The 17,285-nt window shown below is 40.2% G+C and overlaps 1 protein-coding gene across 1 annotated transcript in view; it reads right to left on the bottom strand.

Moving 5' to 3' along the window:
* mdga2a (MAM domain containing glycosylphosphatidylinositol anchor 2a) overlaps positions 1-17,285 on the bottom strand; it is a 176,072-nt gene that overhangs the window by 92,692 nt on the left and 66,095 nt on the right. The window contains exon 3 of the mRNA XM_034150816.1: positions 14,305-14,479. Coding sequence (XP_034006707.1) covers positions 14,305-14,479 — 175 coding nt within the window. The remainder of the gene's footprint in view (positions 1-14,304; positions 14,480-17,285) is intronic.

Consider the following 17,285-nt stretch of genomic DNA (forward strand, 5'->3'; position numbering starts at 1 on the left):
TGCCGGAAAAAAGAAAACAGACACCTTCACAAAAGCTCACACACGTTAACCTTTCCCACCTTCACAACCTCAGCCACCCACCCATCATCACACACCTTTTTAGGAAGGTCTCTCGGGTGTTAATCTAATGCAAGTTTTTTCTATTTTTTGCCTGGCTTTGATGTCTCTCACTCCCTCCCTCTGATGTGTCAAAGTCACCTGGGAGGAGAACACTTATCTGGCTCCCAGGCTGTCAGCCACCAGCGACAGAAGCCCGCCATTCATTTCACCTACAGTAATCACCGTCCCAGCTTGATTACCAGCGGGAGGCGATGACCTGAATGACATTAGGAGCGACGCCTTTCATGAGTAGAAACAGCCCTGTTATGACTAAGACAAGATATTTGCTTTTATTTTCGTGCCAAGGGACAATGAGGGAGAGCAGGGGAGTAATAAGGCGGTCGTGGTTAGAGGGAAACAGAGACAAAAGAGAGGAAGAATAAGGTTGAGAGCATGTATGAACTTCTACCTGGCTGTTGTCAAGATGAGAACAGGATGTTGTACATCAGCTGTTATGGTGCCTCACTCTCGTTCTCTCTCATAACGCTTTTTTTTCTTCCCGGTGGAAATATGTGCATAAGGCATAAGCGATTAGGGAAGTTATTACTTGGTAGCCTGTACTGTGAATGACATTACCTTCAAGTTTTTTTTGGAGATGGTTTTTTAAAGTAAATCCTTAAAAAAAAGGGAGACCAACTCCACATAAAAATTGGAAAATTAATTCCTGGCTTTTTAGATATTCTCCAACCAGATCCCCCAAAAAAAAGGCTGTTTGTGCGTATACAATTTATTAAAGATATCACAGGCTGCTGTTTTTAAATAAAAGGCTCTGAATAGGAAATTGAGTTAAGGGGCAAGGAGGGTTTAGCGTGAGATATTTCCACACGGATGCATAATGCTTTGGATTAATGTTCTGTAAGAGGACCTTACATTTGCAATATGCGACATGAGTACACAATGTGTAAACACACTACATCAAATGAGACAGCAGAGATATAACATGATCTAGATGTCGTGTAATTTCCGTTTGCAGAACGGCGCGCTTTAATGCATTTCATTTATGTGGGTGAGAAGGTTAATAAGCCACCGTGGTGATATATAACATCCATCTCATGTGGAGTCCACTGATGGAATATGTGTATCCGGCATGTAATTTACTGTTGGAACATTTTCTTTCCCTCCATCTCTCAACCCATTGGCAACAGTGACCTCTATCTCATGGCTGCACTCAACAATAACCAGCTCCCTGCTAGCTGTATCTATTTGGTGTCAGCTGTTGCTTCATACTAAAGTGTGATTGTGGTGGCGGATGGATGTGTTTGGAGGGTGGCGAGGGGCATGATGCATCTATTCCCACAATAAGTCCACTCTGACGATGGCGCCTGTGTAACAGAGATATCTCAGAGAACTGAATATCATTCTCCGAGACGTGAGAGACGAGCGTGAGCTATCGAGGGGGGGGGAATTAAAGGAGGGAGAGCCGAGAATCCTGGGAGAAGCTCATTCAGTCTGTGTGCGATATCTGGGTGCAGCGCCGTAATCACATCTCTATGTTGAGCAATACATTAACAGTGAATGGACACATCATACAGCATCGAGCCGCACAATAACAATGGTAATGAAAACGTGATCCAGCTCTGATTGGTAGATTGTGATCTTTATGATATTTTATAACTGAAATTGAATGTATGTCTAAGCCTTGGAATACATTGACTTCCATGCAGATCAAACAAGTCACCTGAAATATACAGTAGCATGTGTGTGCATGTGTAGAATTATGTTGGCAAGCACACTCTAAAGAGATGACTGCAAATAACCAGATTAAGGTAATCATTTGAAGAAGATGTTTTCGATTACTACTCCCCACTACAGATATATTAGGGCTGTCCCTACTCTACGATTTGCTGACAAAACACTTTGGTTGACTGGGAAATAGATTATTGATTTTATGTTAGAGGTTTGTCAATCAGTTAAACGTTATTGGTTTAGAATGTCTTGGCTCATCGCCGCCCCTTAGTGCTTTTGTTAAGGTGAAAGGTGAACTGATGATAAACACTATAGAGGATTGGGTCATTAGGACTGCCTTCAGACAGTTAGCTTTTTCAGTGACTGCCTGACAACATTGTTAAAAATATTGTCATTTCAAAAGGAATTTCCAATTCAAAGAAACTAAGCATGTTTATTCTAAAAGGCATTATTTTATATTTTACACAAGAAATATCCCTTTTAAAGCTAAACTTCCAATTACTCATGTGTAAATGTCTTGATATTATATTTTTTGGGTGATTTAAAACTATTTCCTGTGGTGTGTTATAAAGGTTTCCGTGCATGTTCTGCAAAGGCTAAATCCCAAATCTCTCACACACTCCCCCCGTGTCCGAACCACCTTGATTTGACAATTTTTTTTACTTCTGTAACATAGTGACATCACTATGTAACATTCACACTTCTATTGGCTGGCGCTCATTGTATGCAATAGGCTGAGAAGCAGGACCTTTCCGGCACATCTCGAAGCCGTTTACTAAACCCAACATAGCCGGCCAGCTAGCCAATCAGAGAAGACTGGGTTGTGGTTTCAGACAGAGGGTGAAAATATATATCTAGCACATGCAGAATGAGAAGAATAAAGTACTTTTTAACATTAAAGCATGGAAACATGTCAAAATACAAATATATACCTGAAAACGAGCATTTTATATCCTCTCAACTCAAACTTTGTCTTGAAAAATCACTTGGAAATAAGAATATCCTTGTTTATTTATTTAGACTTCCTCATACATTAGTTTTCGTGCATTTAAAAACATATTTTTCAAATGTTTTGCTCAATACATATTTTCGCATTCTGGTTATTGTCACGAAGGTTTTGCACTCAATACAAAGATTTCCATTGTGGCATGCATTTAAACCACTATCTCCATGCATTTTTAATAAGAATGATTAAAAATGTAACGCTTGAAGCGAAAGCAATGAAAGACAGATAACAATATGCAAACATTGCTCACATGCTTTACGAAAACACACCTTCTTAGCTACTTGTGTAATGAAATGAATGTCACAGGCATACCAATTGTAAATGGAAAAAAACTAATGAAGCAGGGTTTTGGTTCGGTGTATCCACTTCCTCATGGTGTACTCATTTAACAGTGCAGGTTTATAGGGTAAGGTGGCTTCATGCGTTTATGTCTTTGGTTATTATGCTCCAAATATCTGGAACAAACTCCCAGAAACATGCCGGTCCGCTGCAACTCTTACTACTTTTAAATCCAGGCTGAAGACTTTTCTTTTTGCCGCTGCTTTTAATTGATATATTCATATCTTAAACTGCACTGTAACTTTTATTATCTTTGCTTTTTAATGCCATTTTCTTAATGTCTTTCATGTTTGTAAAGCACTTTGAATTGCCTTGTGTTGAGTCCCCCCAAAGGTAGTTAAAGTCATTATTGGGGTTAAAGTCCCCTACGTGTGCCGTTTTGGTTTCAAGACCCTGGTTCGCGGAGGACACCAAAAAAGTCCTAGAAAAGACAACTTAAACTTAACTAATGTGCATTTACTGTAAAGAGGAATAGTTTTGGCGAAAACTAAAAAGGTACCATGGGGTACAGGAATTCGTTTTGGTTTCAAGACCCTGGTTCACGGAGGATACCAAAAAAGTCCTAGAAAGACAAGGTAAACTTAACTAGGTGCATTTAAAAATAAAAAAGAGGAATAGTTTCGGCGAAAACTAAAAGGTACCATGGGGTCAGATTATAATTTTCCAAAGGGGGGTTCGTTCAGATGTGTGTATCTCACACTGCACTGTAACTGTGATTCATGTATCTTTGCTTTTAAATGAGCGTTTTTAGATATCATTTTATAATATGTTTCTTAAATGCTGTTAATGTCTTTCATTTTTGTAAAGCACTTTGAATTGCCTTGTGTTGAAATGTGCTGTATAAATAAACTTGCCTTGCCTTGGTACACATTTATACAAAAATAGGCTTTAATATTTGGAGTTTTAAATGTATTTTTCAGTTGGTCAGTTTGCCAGGGGTCAAGACATCTGTTTTAATACACTGTAAAGTGGGAGGGGGGCACAGTGAGGGGGAGTTTGGTCACGTTGGGTTAAGGTTTATTTTTGTGGCATGCATCTGTGGCACTGAGTAAAAACTCCTGAATTATTCATTAAGAATTTCCATATTCCTGCGTTAACTTAAATATCTTCTGGGGGAGGGGGGAGAAAGCTTTTTTTCTCGCTTTTTTGGATCCAATCTCATTTACTTGACTTCTCCATTCCCTTTCACTCCTCTATTTCTCTCCCTCTTTCCAGCTACCATAGTACATGCATTGGGCCTTATGGTAATGGTAACTAACTCCATCTCTGAGGCCACAGCCATCAGGCCTGGTTAAGTGTAATTACTGCCAATTAAAGTAGCAATGCGGAATGGAGTTAATGGTGTGGTTGTGATGCAATGCAGTACACTGTATTCTTAGTGGCAGAGTAGCCTAATCGGATATAGAAGACAATGGTCTTGTTAGAATTACAAGCAGATTCTCTAATGTATAGTAAAGTAGGCTTTCCCCCTCGAGTTACGGACTGCTAATGTATTATAAACAACAAAAAGGATTTAGATAATTTGAGTATGGATCTAAAGAAGCATTTCATTTGTGCCATAAACAAACCTCCAGAGCTTAATAGTGGACTTTTGATTAGTCCTCGTCGCTTCAAGTCACATTTATGCAAATAGATGTTTTGGTTTAAAAGTGAATGTTTTTTCCCTGTAGCCAGATGAAGTCATCCTGCACGTTAACTGCGCTTTCAAACTGTTCCTTTAAGAGCTGCAGCCGATCTGTCCAGAGAGCCGCAGCCCACTCCTGCACCTCCATCTACCTCACTGACACTGCTCTTCATTACATGTTACTTGTCAGACGCTTTTATGCAAAGCAACTTACATACTCAATACTGTGGGCAATCCCCACAGGAGCAATTTGGGGTGAAGTGTCTTGCCCAGGGACACAACGACATGCTGACTGCAGTGGGGTTTGAACCTGTGACCATCTGATCCCCAGAACAAGGCTCTATCCACTGCGCCAAAGCCACACGCCTCCCGATCATGCTGTCTCCAGAGAAACACTGGGTGGGGGTGCACTGGGTGGGGGTGTACACGACCAATGTGTATGTGCGATAAACGGAGATGCTAAGATGGCTCTGAAAGCTCAACGTACTGCTAATTAAGAAACATTTACTAAAAGGTGGTGTTGGAAAATTTGTTTTTTTTGGGCTTAATTTAACATTGCGATCAAGTGATTTAGATGTCATCGCAGATACCTGCTGTTAACGACCGCTTAGCCGTTTTGCCTTATTGTAATATATGAGTCATTACAGTGATAGATAAACAACTTCAATTAGTTTATTAACCTTAAACCCTGTTGACAATAAGGGGGTCCCAGTCCTGTGCAACACCTTTTTGTGCCCCCTTGAAACAGTTTGTTTATTTTTGAGCTTTCCGGAATGTTTTTTATAAATGTTGACCTATAAATTGATGTTCCTGTATATCGTCAAATTATTGAGGATGTCATTTTCTGCTCACGTTGTGTCTATTTGAATGTGTTTTTCTCAATTTGCAATGCACAGGGCAGATGTCAGTAGTCTCAAAGCAGGACCCTCACTTCCTCCCAGTGATGGCGATAAGGAAACCATAACGATGTCCAGTTCTGCTCTGGGTATGTGTGAGTGTATTTTAAGGGGAGTCATGAATCTCCTCTCCACCCTCTCCTTTAGACAGTGTTGTCTGCTTCATCCAATCTCTTCTCTAATCCATCTCCCTGAAAAACAGGCAAGCCACAGACCGCTGATCTAAACAACAACACCTAGAAACCAACCATTAGAGTTGTAGGCGAAGCACCAGCGACAAGATAGAGTTCTTGTCTGGTTTCAGACTAATGACCTTCTCCGTTGTTTTGTCCGGACAAAGACGAACCAAAGATAGGATATCTTGCTCGAATGATGATGTGAAAGCATTTTCTAAAACAAATAAGTTGATTATTCACATTTTCTTTTGATGTCGCAGGCTTGTTTTTTTCAAACGAGATACCTATTCACGTGTGGATGATCCTTATTTGACCTCTTATTCAAATGTCTGATGTAGGAGTGCACATTTAATTACAGACACTGATACATTGGCATTTAAACATCCTGGCAAACAGCCTATCTTCTTCGGGATGTGCTGCTGCTTCTTGGGTTACACAGTGAGTGTTTGCACGCAGTTACGTCAGCAATGCTACAGTCAACTCATAATGAGTGCTCGGTCTCCCATGAAGATGTTATGGGCTCAATAAAGTCAATCCACCATTAAATATGAATGCCAAAGGTTTGAAACAGGCTTTGGAAGAATGTTCTTGAAGTTATGACTGGCACAAAAAAACATTCTACATCTACCGTAAAAAACATTAATTGTATTTATTGGTAATGCAGAGATACGCTATTTTGTGGCATAAAACATACAGAAATGTTCCATAATGGTTGTTAGTTGATGTAGCCAAGTTGTTGCTGTGGACTTAAACGTGGATCCTATCATAGTATTGTCCAAGGGTTGGTGAGATAATCAATACTCAGATTTTCAAACACACATAGACTTCTGTAACCAATATACTGCTGCAACATCCTAGTTTTTGATATCACATTCTAGAAATCATTACTGATTCTCTTTTTCTTTTCCATCACCTCATATCACCCTCCAACAAAATCAGTAAACAGCTATTTCATTTATTTTCTCCGTTGTATTCTTATGTTGTTGTACTTCAAGAACCAGAGCTCTGCATCATAATTGTTTGAACAATATTTTTCACCTTAGAAAATCAAGTCAAGATCTCTCTCCTCTTGAGACTTCTTTTAACAACATCATACCATTCACAGGCAGTCATTAAACTCTGTGTTGTTCTCTACATCGCTAAGTATTATAAATGAGTAGAGCTTAGACTGTTTTGCTGGATCTTGCCATGTGGATGTTGTTGTCCATATTCTAACATACTGACAACAAAATAAACGACTAGCAGTCAGTACATCATCTGTGGCCTTTCCTCTCCCGGAGACAAAACGTTAGGAGAACAAAAAGGAGATAAGACTGGAATTCTAAGATAATCAAATTAGCATACATAAACACACTAGCGTGTTTTAAGCACTTGATGGGGAGAAAAACAGAGGCAAGAGATGAGGTTGACTCCACGACTCTGATTAAGGGCCCCTCCCCAGAGGAAGTCCTTGAAAGAGTAATGGGCAGTCGTGAACTGGCTTTACCTCCATTAACCAAACCAGCAAACATTTACATAATGTACACATAATGTGCTGATTCACTCTGTCCTGATTCAAACAAGGCTCAGATAACTCACCGTGGCTGTATCACACCATTCATCACAGCAGGTCATTTACATCCAAAAGCACTTTAGAACCAATGCACATATATCTTTGTCTACATACATTATGGGACCTTATCAGAAGATTGTATAATACATCACCTCGTGTCATAGTATCGCATCTTTCTGAGATACCAAGGTGGTTTTCCTTTCTATTCCTAGCACAATACTGTATATAGTCCAACAATATATGAAGCAGATTTTATATTGCTTGAATTTCATTTGTAACATGGACATGAAATAAGCTCCAGATGGAAGGTAGAAGAACTATGAGCTATTTGTTGTTTTGTATTATTATCATTTACTTGTGTCTCAAAGAGCAAAACTTGCAGGTTAAATAATTATCAGTTTGCTTAACCTTCACCTAGCTTAATAGATGAAACTGTGCGCTACAGGTCTGCCACAATTAGGAATAATCACACATTGAAGCAGTGTTAATAGGTTTGTGGTGAAAGAAATGTTTATTTTCAGCCTTTCCATAAAAAAAGCACAGAAGCCTAAGTGTGAGGAATGGATTCAACAGCGTGTTTGTCTGCTCTAAACGTATTATTATATTACTAACTTACTTATGTATCTGTGGTTGTAATTTAGAGGTACTTGCAAGGCTAAGCAGCCTATCTTAAGCTAACTACATTCGTTTTATGGGTTACAGGTTTCTTAAAAAAAAGCCTTGTCCAAAACCAGCATATTAACATTGTAGGTAGATGCTATCAGGACTTGTGAAATTCTTAGGCTCTTGCCATGCTACCAGTAGGTCAGTCCTCACCCTAAAAACTGCTTTGAAAGGCTAATTGTTGCCAACATGAGCTCAAACAGTTAGCTACCTACATCTGATCAAATGTGCAATTGTCAGTTTAAAGTTAAGCCTAAAAAATGTAAGTGGTTAATCTTCCCACATTATCATTGTACAGTAAACGTCATATGTGCCATGCAACTACAGATAGCTTGACAAAAGAAGCAATAGTTACATTGGTTGGCAAAAAAATGAATGCAATTGAATTACCTGTAGTTGTGAATGTTACCCATAGAAAAAAACAGCCTCACTGCACAGTCTATAACTAGGAAATGGTCTACTGTACCAAGTAGCAATTATATCTTTGTTCAGTATGTGTCATAACTCAACCCATTGAACCTGCATCCAGAACCGGTTTCATCCTGCTGAACCCACTAATCGATAGAAGAGCACCTTCCTACGCACTTCCCTCTGTATACCCAAATGTAGTCACTTTAAAAGAGCCTCTCCAAGCTTTATAATTACAGGCACAGGTTGCAAACACTAGTAATGAAAGGATAAATGAGCTAATAATAACTGCCTCAGCCTCAGTCAAAACTCCATGTTTATCACTATGTTCCGTGTCTCTGCGACTCTCTCTGTCCTCTCTTGCACTGCACACACATTTACTCAGGCACCTTGCAGCAGGGCGGCACGAATTGGACACCTGATGAGATAGGAAGTGCCAGATATACTGACCGACTGGATAAAAGAAAGCCAGCATGGCCGCTAAACACACACCATCAGCTGATGTTTGGTCTCTGAGCCCCTTCATGAACTCCATCGATGGAAGGCAAACATAAAGCACACACACTTCCACAAGTCGGCCTTGCACAGCTGAGGAGGCGTACGCCAGGAGAAGTTAAGCCTTTGACATGTGTGTGTGTGAGTCAGGACCTCGCTGGTGGAGAGTGTGTTCATGCATAAGCACGCGCTTGAAACCAATGGGCAGTCTCTATTTTCGTTTCCCTCTCGTACGCATGAGCACACAAAGAAATGGACACACACATTCGCAGGTCTCGGATCAAGATCAACGCTTCTGCTGCCAAAAGATGATTCAAGCTCAGACTCTAGCCCGTGTGCCGATAAACACACAGTGTCCTGATTAGAATTGTCTGGCTTCGGCACCGTATAGAGAAAGGGCTGTGTAAGATAACACACAGAAAGCAGGCTATTGTCTTATTCTAATCCTTCTTTTGAGGGAATGTAGTGAGAAATATCAGGGAGCAGTGAGGCTGTGTGAAAGCTTCAGTAAAGTGATATCTACAGTCCAGTGGGTTGTTTTTTCACAAAATATGCATAACCCCGATTCTTACTATTTCACAGGCGCTGACAAAGTGGCACTGGCTGACTAGGCAGACAACATTAATATCTTCTGCACAACATTAGCATATGGACAAACGGTACAAAGTGTTTTTTCTTCTCTGTGAACTCTGGAAAGAAAAATATTGGCTGCATGTTTTTATTTCATTTTTTCTGAATCTTAATGTATTCAGTGTTGCCCGGCTTGTTCAGACCATTTTAAAGTGAGTTGTTAAAGTGGTCTTTTATCACAACCTGTACGGTAAATGCTGACCTGGGCTGAGCAGGTTTAAGGCACAGCAATTTGTTTTCCATTTGTCCATCAGCTCAACTCATTCGGTTCCGCTCTCTCCGAGTTAATTTGACCACCTCTATGTTCGGGCACCAATTATTGACTTTGATGATTGTGTTGTTTATCGGCGGGGGAGTTGTGCTGGGATTCATTCAGCAGATTAATATTAGGTTGGCAACCAATGATTATTTTTCATTTAAATTATTTTAATGAATAGCACATTTAGTCCACAAGATCACAGGGTCACAGAACTCAAGGTGCTGTCTTCAAATTGCTTGGTTAGTCCAACACACAGTATAAAACACAGGAATTAAATAGTTGATTACTGATTTGTTTTTCATTCATTTCAGCACCATTTAATATATTTTAATATACCGGTATGTATTTGAAAAACAGTTGACTGGTTATTACTTGTTTTCATTCATTAGCAACATGCTTTACATAGCAATAATGAATGCCTCTAAACTCTATTAAAAACTGTCTTTTTTGGTGGGTCACTTTGGTCACATTTCCCCCTGACTGCCTCCTCCCGAATCTCTACTTGATATATTGTGCTGGCCATGGTCGATGAACTCTCTGAGCCTGCAATAAGCTGGCCCTGCAGAACTCTTAATCCCTCCTCGATCAGTCACTCAATGAAACATTAGATGCTGCAGGAAAATGTATGCAGCTGAAATTAAATGAAAACACAGAAATGAGTCCCCTGTAGGAAAAAGAAGTGAGCATCTTAAGCCTCAAATCGATTAGTGTAGGAGTTGGGAGAGGTTCTTTATTAACTTTGCACAGACCTTCCCCACAGACCTAACTGCAAACAAACACAACTGAAGTGTCAGCAGGTATAAAATGTGCTTAGATGGACTTCAGAGCTTTGTAAATATGTTAGCTTTGAGCTGGCTATGTGGCTTATATCAGCTCTTTTGGGCTGTGCAGGTGAGACATTAGCATTAATTACTACTTCCTGTTTACATCTGCTGGTCACAGTCTACAGAAGATGTTTGCTGTCTTATCTGTATATCTGTCTACATTTAGCTCTTCTTATTTCCATTGTTATCATTTCATTGGGAGTGAGTCAGGCTACCTCTGTGAAAAACGGCGTGTTCAAAATACTCCAAACTAATGGACGTGCATATGTGAATAAGCTCTCAAGTGTTTATTTAAAAATTGAAAAAAAGAACCTCGATTCCAGGAAGCAGAGGCATGATAATCTTTCTGGGAAGAAAACCAAGGAAGTGAGTGTTACAACTATCTTCAGGTTATAAGCCTGTTTATGTAAATTACTGGTCTTGTGTGTGCTACAGAGAACCCCCCCTTCTCAGGAATGGTACAGTCCAATATAACCTCCAGTGTTGTTTTTTTTAGACACAAACAGTGACACGCATGCAAGATACATCTGAAAAGACTACGGCACACATAATTCAAGGTGCTGTTCTTGTTGGGAGGTCCAGCTCAGAAACAACCATTTTAATACTAATTAAAAATCGTAGCTGCAAACCACTAAAAATAGCACGCACTGCAGAGGCCCATCAATTAAATGCACCCCCAGGGGACAGCTGTAACATTGCTCAGGAGGACTGATGTGCTTTTGCTGCAGTCTAGCACAATGCTAACTAATGAAGTACACACATACTGTGTTACAAGGCCAGATGCAAGGACACCATCAGGATGGCAGTTTAAAAAAAGCACTACTGTGTGAAAGAAACAAAGCATGTCTGCTTAATGATATTCATGTCATTCAATATTTGAAGTTTCTTTTCTACATGTTGTCATTAACTGCTCATTTGTTGATGTAATTGCATAAGCATACAAAGAAGATCCCTGTTGATATATTATATAACTAAATTACACTGCATTATATTATTTTGTAAACGTTGAATATTACTTTTTGGAATAAAATCGTTTTTCTATAAATGTATGTATCAATGTATGTATAACATTGATGTATAATGTGTTCATTTTACAAATACTTACACAATTACACTATACTTAAAAAATATAGTCTACGCTTCATGGCTGTGTTAGCTGCGTTGCACGTTTGTTAGATTTTTGCATTAATAATTGCATGGTGCACTCACATACTGTAGTCTCAGGAACTAGAATGTATTTATTTTATATTCTTATTAATGTCATTTATCTAGTTTCTAAAACATCTTTCTGTTTTAATTTTAAAAAGGTTTTTTTTATCAGTTTTTACACCTCTTAATCTGGTTGTTTGCCTGGCACAAAACCGGAGATTGCCAATTTCAAAAGCATTTTCACTTTTGCAGCTGGATTGAATAAAAACCTATTGAGGATTTTGGCATTGGCCCTTACCAACAATAAATCCCAAATCTCATGTCTTTCCAATTAAACAAGTTTATTCTGAAGAGGGGACCCCTCTTTTTCCATGTATGTTTTCTTACGATTGTGCGGCCGCAGTAAAAATGGCATTAGAGTGGCCACTTGCTCTTCGTGGACCCTCAAGAGAATTAGCTGCTATATTCATACATGGGTTCAATGGTCCATTACATTAGTATGAGGCAGCCGGCGGGTAAAGTCGGCAGGATCTCCTATCCGAATGATTCAGAACTTTCAATCTCACATACAGCTCCTCTGGGTGATATCTAGATAATATCATGGTTGCAGTGGATGTGTGGAAAGGGGCTTTGGTGTGCCTTTTTGCTGCTGTAGCATGTGAATTTCAGCCCAGGGGCGGCACCATTTTTAAAAATCTTATTATGACACATAAAATACACAAGTGTACAATTTTAGTGCATCCACAGCATGAACACGCTGACCTCAAAATGATGCTCATTGAGGATCTCTCTGATTATCCTCTGGTGTGTTCTCTGGCTTCATTCCACGTCTGCTCCTGCGGCTCTTTAGTGCAGCCAAGGTGAAACGGTGCACGAGGGAACAAGGCCTCTGACTGTCAGCTACTGTGATACACTCAGCCCTGCTCTGCTGCTACGCTCAGGCCTTCAAGGGGCTTTACAAACTAGTTTCAATTCCACAACCTTTGCCCGTGTCAGTCCAAATAAACAGACACAAGGATGGGGAAAGAATAAGACCGAGACATGAAAGAAAATATGGGCAGAGGAGAGACCCTTAGAAGAAAAAGCCCAGTGTTTCCAATCTACAATGCATCAAATGAACCTTACTGGAAACGTGTCAAGGACTTGGGAGAGTGGAGCTAATTTACTGCAAAATATGTTTGGTTTTTTCCTCTGCGACTGCAAATTGGATGCTTGGCAACAAATTAAGAGGGAGAGGTCATTGATTATATTAGATTCATATTAGTTTATTTTTTTAATTTTTCTGCTTTGTATTTCAAAGAAAGCCAGGATTGAGTGCGACTGAGGGAGTCTAAAGAGGAGAGGAGAGGAGGGCAGATTTGACTCAGGGGACCAATGGGGAGTTATCTGCCGATCTACCAATCAGAGGGTCAGGAGTTCAATCCCAGCCTCTGCAGTCAACATGTCGTAGTGTCCTTGGAGAAGATACCCAACCCAAAAATGGCTCCCATAGGCATGCAATCCATGGTATTTAAGTGTATGTACTGTAAGTTGGCGTCGGCTAAATAACATATAATGTAAAATGTAATGAGGAAAGAGTAGATGAGAAGAGAAGAAAGAAGTCTAACACTAGTGAACATTTAAGGAGGCGTTCAAAAGCGCAACAACTCGATTTGTTTCCGAATTAGCAGCCAGAAAGACTTTCCTTGATATAGATGATAAGAACACAGCCACATATTACTCATTGGATACAAACTCTTGGTGGTTGGAAGTTTATCCGATGCGACTGCGATGAAAGGGCAGCGGCTCCCCCGTCTCGGCACTCTTCGACCCACATGCGAGGTGAAATAGGACAATCAATGCCCGATCAATAAAAACAACAACACTAAATCACTGTTTTTCTTTGATGAATGCTAATGAGCCTTCACCGTTCGCCGAACTGAAACTTTAAAAATAGAGAGGTGGCACTTGCAGTCGATGGGATAATAAAAGCGTTTTAGCTTAATTAACATTCTCAGGAGAGCGCAGGGGTCTCTTTGGATGCCCTACCTCTGAATAACAACATTTTATTTCAAAGCATAAATATGGAACGCTGCTAAATCGGGCTGTAGGTTTTTTTACATGTTTCTCACTGATCAGCACTAAACGTCTGTGCTGCAGATGTCTCTGTTTATAGGTGGATTTTATTTGAAGACTTTAAAAAATATTTGGGTTGTTGCAGGACTTGTTTCATTCCACATAATATTTATTTGAAGTACTTTATTCTAAAGCATATTCACTTCTTACAATTTAAAAGGTATCTATGGTGGAAGCGGCACTAGTGTTTTTGACTGTAGCGCTAAGAGACTTTGTTGCATATTCAGAAGTGTGAATATACACCTTTCTCAGGGTCAATAACAAAGATACAAACTGCAATCACACCTTTAGAAAAACGTACTGTTCTCAGTCTGCCTCCTTGTAACCCAAGAATGAAACCCATAATAACAGAGGGCGCATTTTCATGGTAACATGGCACTTACAGTAGACGTCCACCCGGATGGACTTGATGGCGGGGGATCCAAGGCCGTTCTCAGCCTTGCAGTAGTAGCGCCCCCCCTGGGTCCTCAGGATCTTTGCAATGTTGAGCGTCTGGTTGAACACACTGGAGTCATGGAAACGGTCCGACACACTGCCCGCTGTCTTTGTCCATCGGATCTGCGAGGAACAAAGAGTAGACATGACTATAGATTCAGATTTAGAGTGAGGCGTCCAGCTTCAGTTAGAAAGGAAATATACAGTGTGAATAATATAATACTACAAACTCTTCAAATGATAGCAAGTATTCAAATACTCATACAAGTCGTAAAAAAAGTGAAGGCTTGGAATAACCATCACTCAAATAGCTAGAGATTTGTAAAACAAAAACAGGAAGTGACTGGAAATAAATAGTATATCATGAGACTTGTGTTCTCAAAACGGAAACAACAGTGTTAAGTTTGCATTATCAGCCAACAACATCAACATCTATGACTCCCTTGTCAAGAAGAAATACTTAGCCACATAATCTTCCATTTAAACAAAAGGTGTTGTCTTCCAAACTTTTTTTCAATGAATAAAATAAATGAGATATAACACGTTTAGAAGTTAGCTTGAGGTAGATTGACTTCGCTTTGGACAGAGCCAGGCTAGCCCTGCTTCCAGTTGTTATGCTAAGCTAAGCTAACGGGTTGCAGTGTGTAGTTGAATATTTATCCAACAGATATATATCAATCATCACACGTAACTCAGCAAGATTTCTATCATTCCTTTGAAATGGAAGCAGATCCGAAAATTACAATCAAAGTCCTGTCTTATAATATGAGCCTTTTTCAAATAATGATTGGGTTCTCTGTGTAGTTGAGATAAATAGAGGCACTATTTGAGAATTTGCAGGAGATAAAAATTATATTATTTCATGCATGTTTGCTATATTGTCTGTATTTTGTATTAGATATGTTTTAGACCTATTTTGTGAAATGCCGCAGTACGGAGGACTTTAAAGCCGAAAATCTTCCTCTAACTTCCCTTTTTCCTTCGTTCCACACAAGACTGACACCAGCGTGGCCTTCTAGCATGAGTACCTTTCACTAACTGATGAGACCCAGTTAGCCCATGGCATTGAGGTGTAATGAAAGGTGAAATAGTGTTACTCTCCAACATGAGGTTATAATTGACTCTCCATCATCTGCCTCTCCTGTCCTCATTAAGGCATACAGCATGAACAGGCACTGTGACTGCTCTGGCCTGGGGGCCACATAGGCAGCTACGGAGCATAAAGCACCGTTCAATCCCTTTCCCTAAGTAAGCCGCAGATGCACTGGCTTTACTCGCACAGCCTCACATATCTCCGTCTAAGCAGGAGGAGGCTATGAATTACAATCCAATATCTCCACACTGTACGGTGATAGCATCATCTCTGATACTGATCCCATACCATTTTAGAGATAGCATCAGATGGAACAGGGATATCACAGCATGGAGGGATGAAGATTGGGTGCTATCTGGGGAGATATGCTGCTCTAGCTGGGGGGTTTTAACCATGACGACTCCAGCCCGGGGTTACCACCCTTTAGAAGTTTGGTCATTTTCCAATCAGACGGGAGAAAGGCAATGAAAGCTTGGTTGTCTAAAACCTGATAATGGTGCCCTTTTCCTATTTCTTGTTGGTAGCCCGGGGCTGGTGGATGACAGGGAGAGGGACTCACATGCAGCAGAAGTTCATCAGAGGAGTTTCAGATTCTTAGTCGTGCTTGGGGTGCTACCGTTCGGAGAGTGAGAAATAAATTAGCTTCCTTGAAATCCAAAGAATGTGCGTGCTGTATTTCTTCTCCGACCTCTTTCACTGAAAATACAATTCTGTAGCCAGACGGAGGTTATGGATGTACCATCCATAGCCTTTAAGTGGATATATAACCATTGGAAATAAATGCCTTTAAATTAATACACTGCGCTGAAACTGCTCCATTTGGCCTTCAAGAAATGCATCAAGAGACATTGAAAGAAAGCACTTCAGGAAAAAAGCCCGAACTCAGCAATTGATCGATGCTGCTGTTAGAAAATAGACCAATTATAACAGTTAGGGACATCATGAGTTCAGCAAAAGCAGCCCCAAAGTTAAATAAGTTATGGTTATAAATTAGAGGAAGTTTGGGAATTCTGTGTCACTCTCCTACAGCGCCCCGGTTTCCCCTTAACGCAAATACAAAGCAAGCTAGCGTATGGCGACCTCAGCAGAATTCAATATTCTACCAGCTTATACCCCCAGTGATTTCCTTTGCCTTTTGTGTAAAGAGCTTTGAGTTTTAGCAAAGCGCAGTATCAATAAGTGCATTGTCGCAGTGACACTAAGAAGTGGGTGTTCAAATAAACTCTTCATATCTTCAAGAGGGAAGTGCGGCTGTTTGTTTCAGCGGCAGACCACATTATCGGTGAGCTTTCAACTCGCCCCGTACCCTGGAGCTATTTATATTCCTCCACTACTTTGACTCCTCACATCTGAGCACCTCTGCCCACAGGGGGAGTCCTGAAGTGTGCCTGGTGAGAACAGTTCGACCCTCTTCACTCTCCTCGGTGCAATGCAAATACTCTTGATCTGAGAGGAGCAGGCGGATTTGAGCAATATGATAATTGGCGCTCCTAACCCACTGGCAGCCAGGTGGAGTTTTTTTTAAAAGCTATTTTTGCTGCACTTTTGTCACTTCTCAGCTGAATCTCTGGAGGTGCTCATAAGTATACACTGGGGAATTAGTCAAACTATACTGGATGTACCACCCATCTCCTGTTTTATGGTAGAAGTTGATTATGTGTGTCTTTCCCTTGCAATCTGGTGCATATATTATTACCATGACATTTAAATGCTGTAATACGCAGCATGGTTTAGGAAAGTTGTGCACAGTTTTGCATATTTATTTTAATTAAATACATGACAGCACTTTGTTCCACAGGGATAAGCAGAGTCGATACAACAATATGACATCCCGAT

Source organism: Trematomus bernacchii, unplaced genomic scaffold (assembly GCF_902827165.1).
Source record: "Trematomus bernacchii unplaced genomic scaffold, fTreBer1.1, whole genome shotgun sequence".
NCBI classification, from domain to species: domain Eukaryota; kingdom Metazoa; phylum Chordata; class Actinopteri; order Perciformes; family Nototheniidae; genus Trematomus; species Trematomus bernacchii.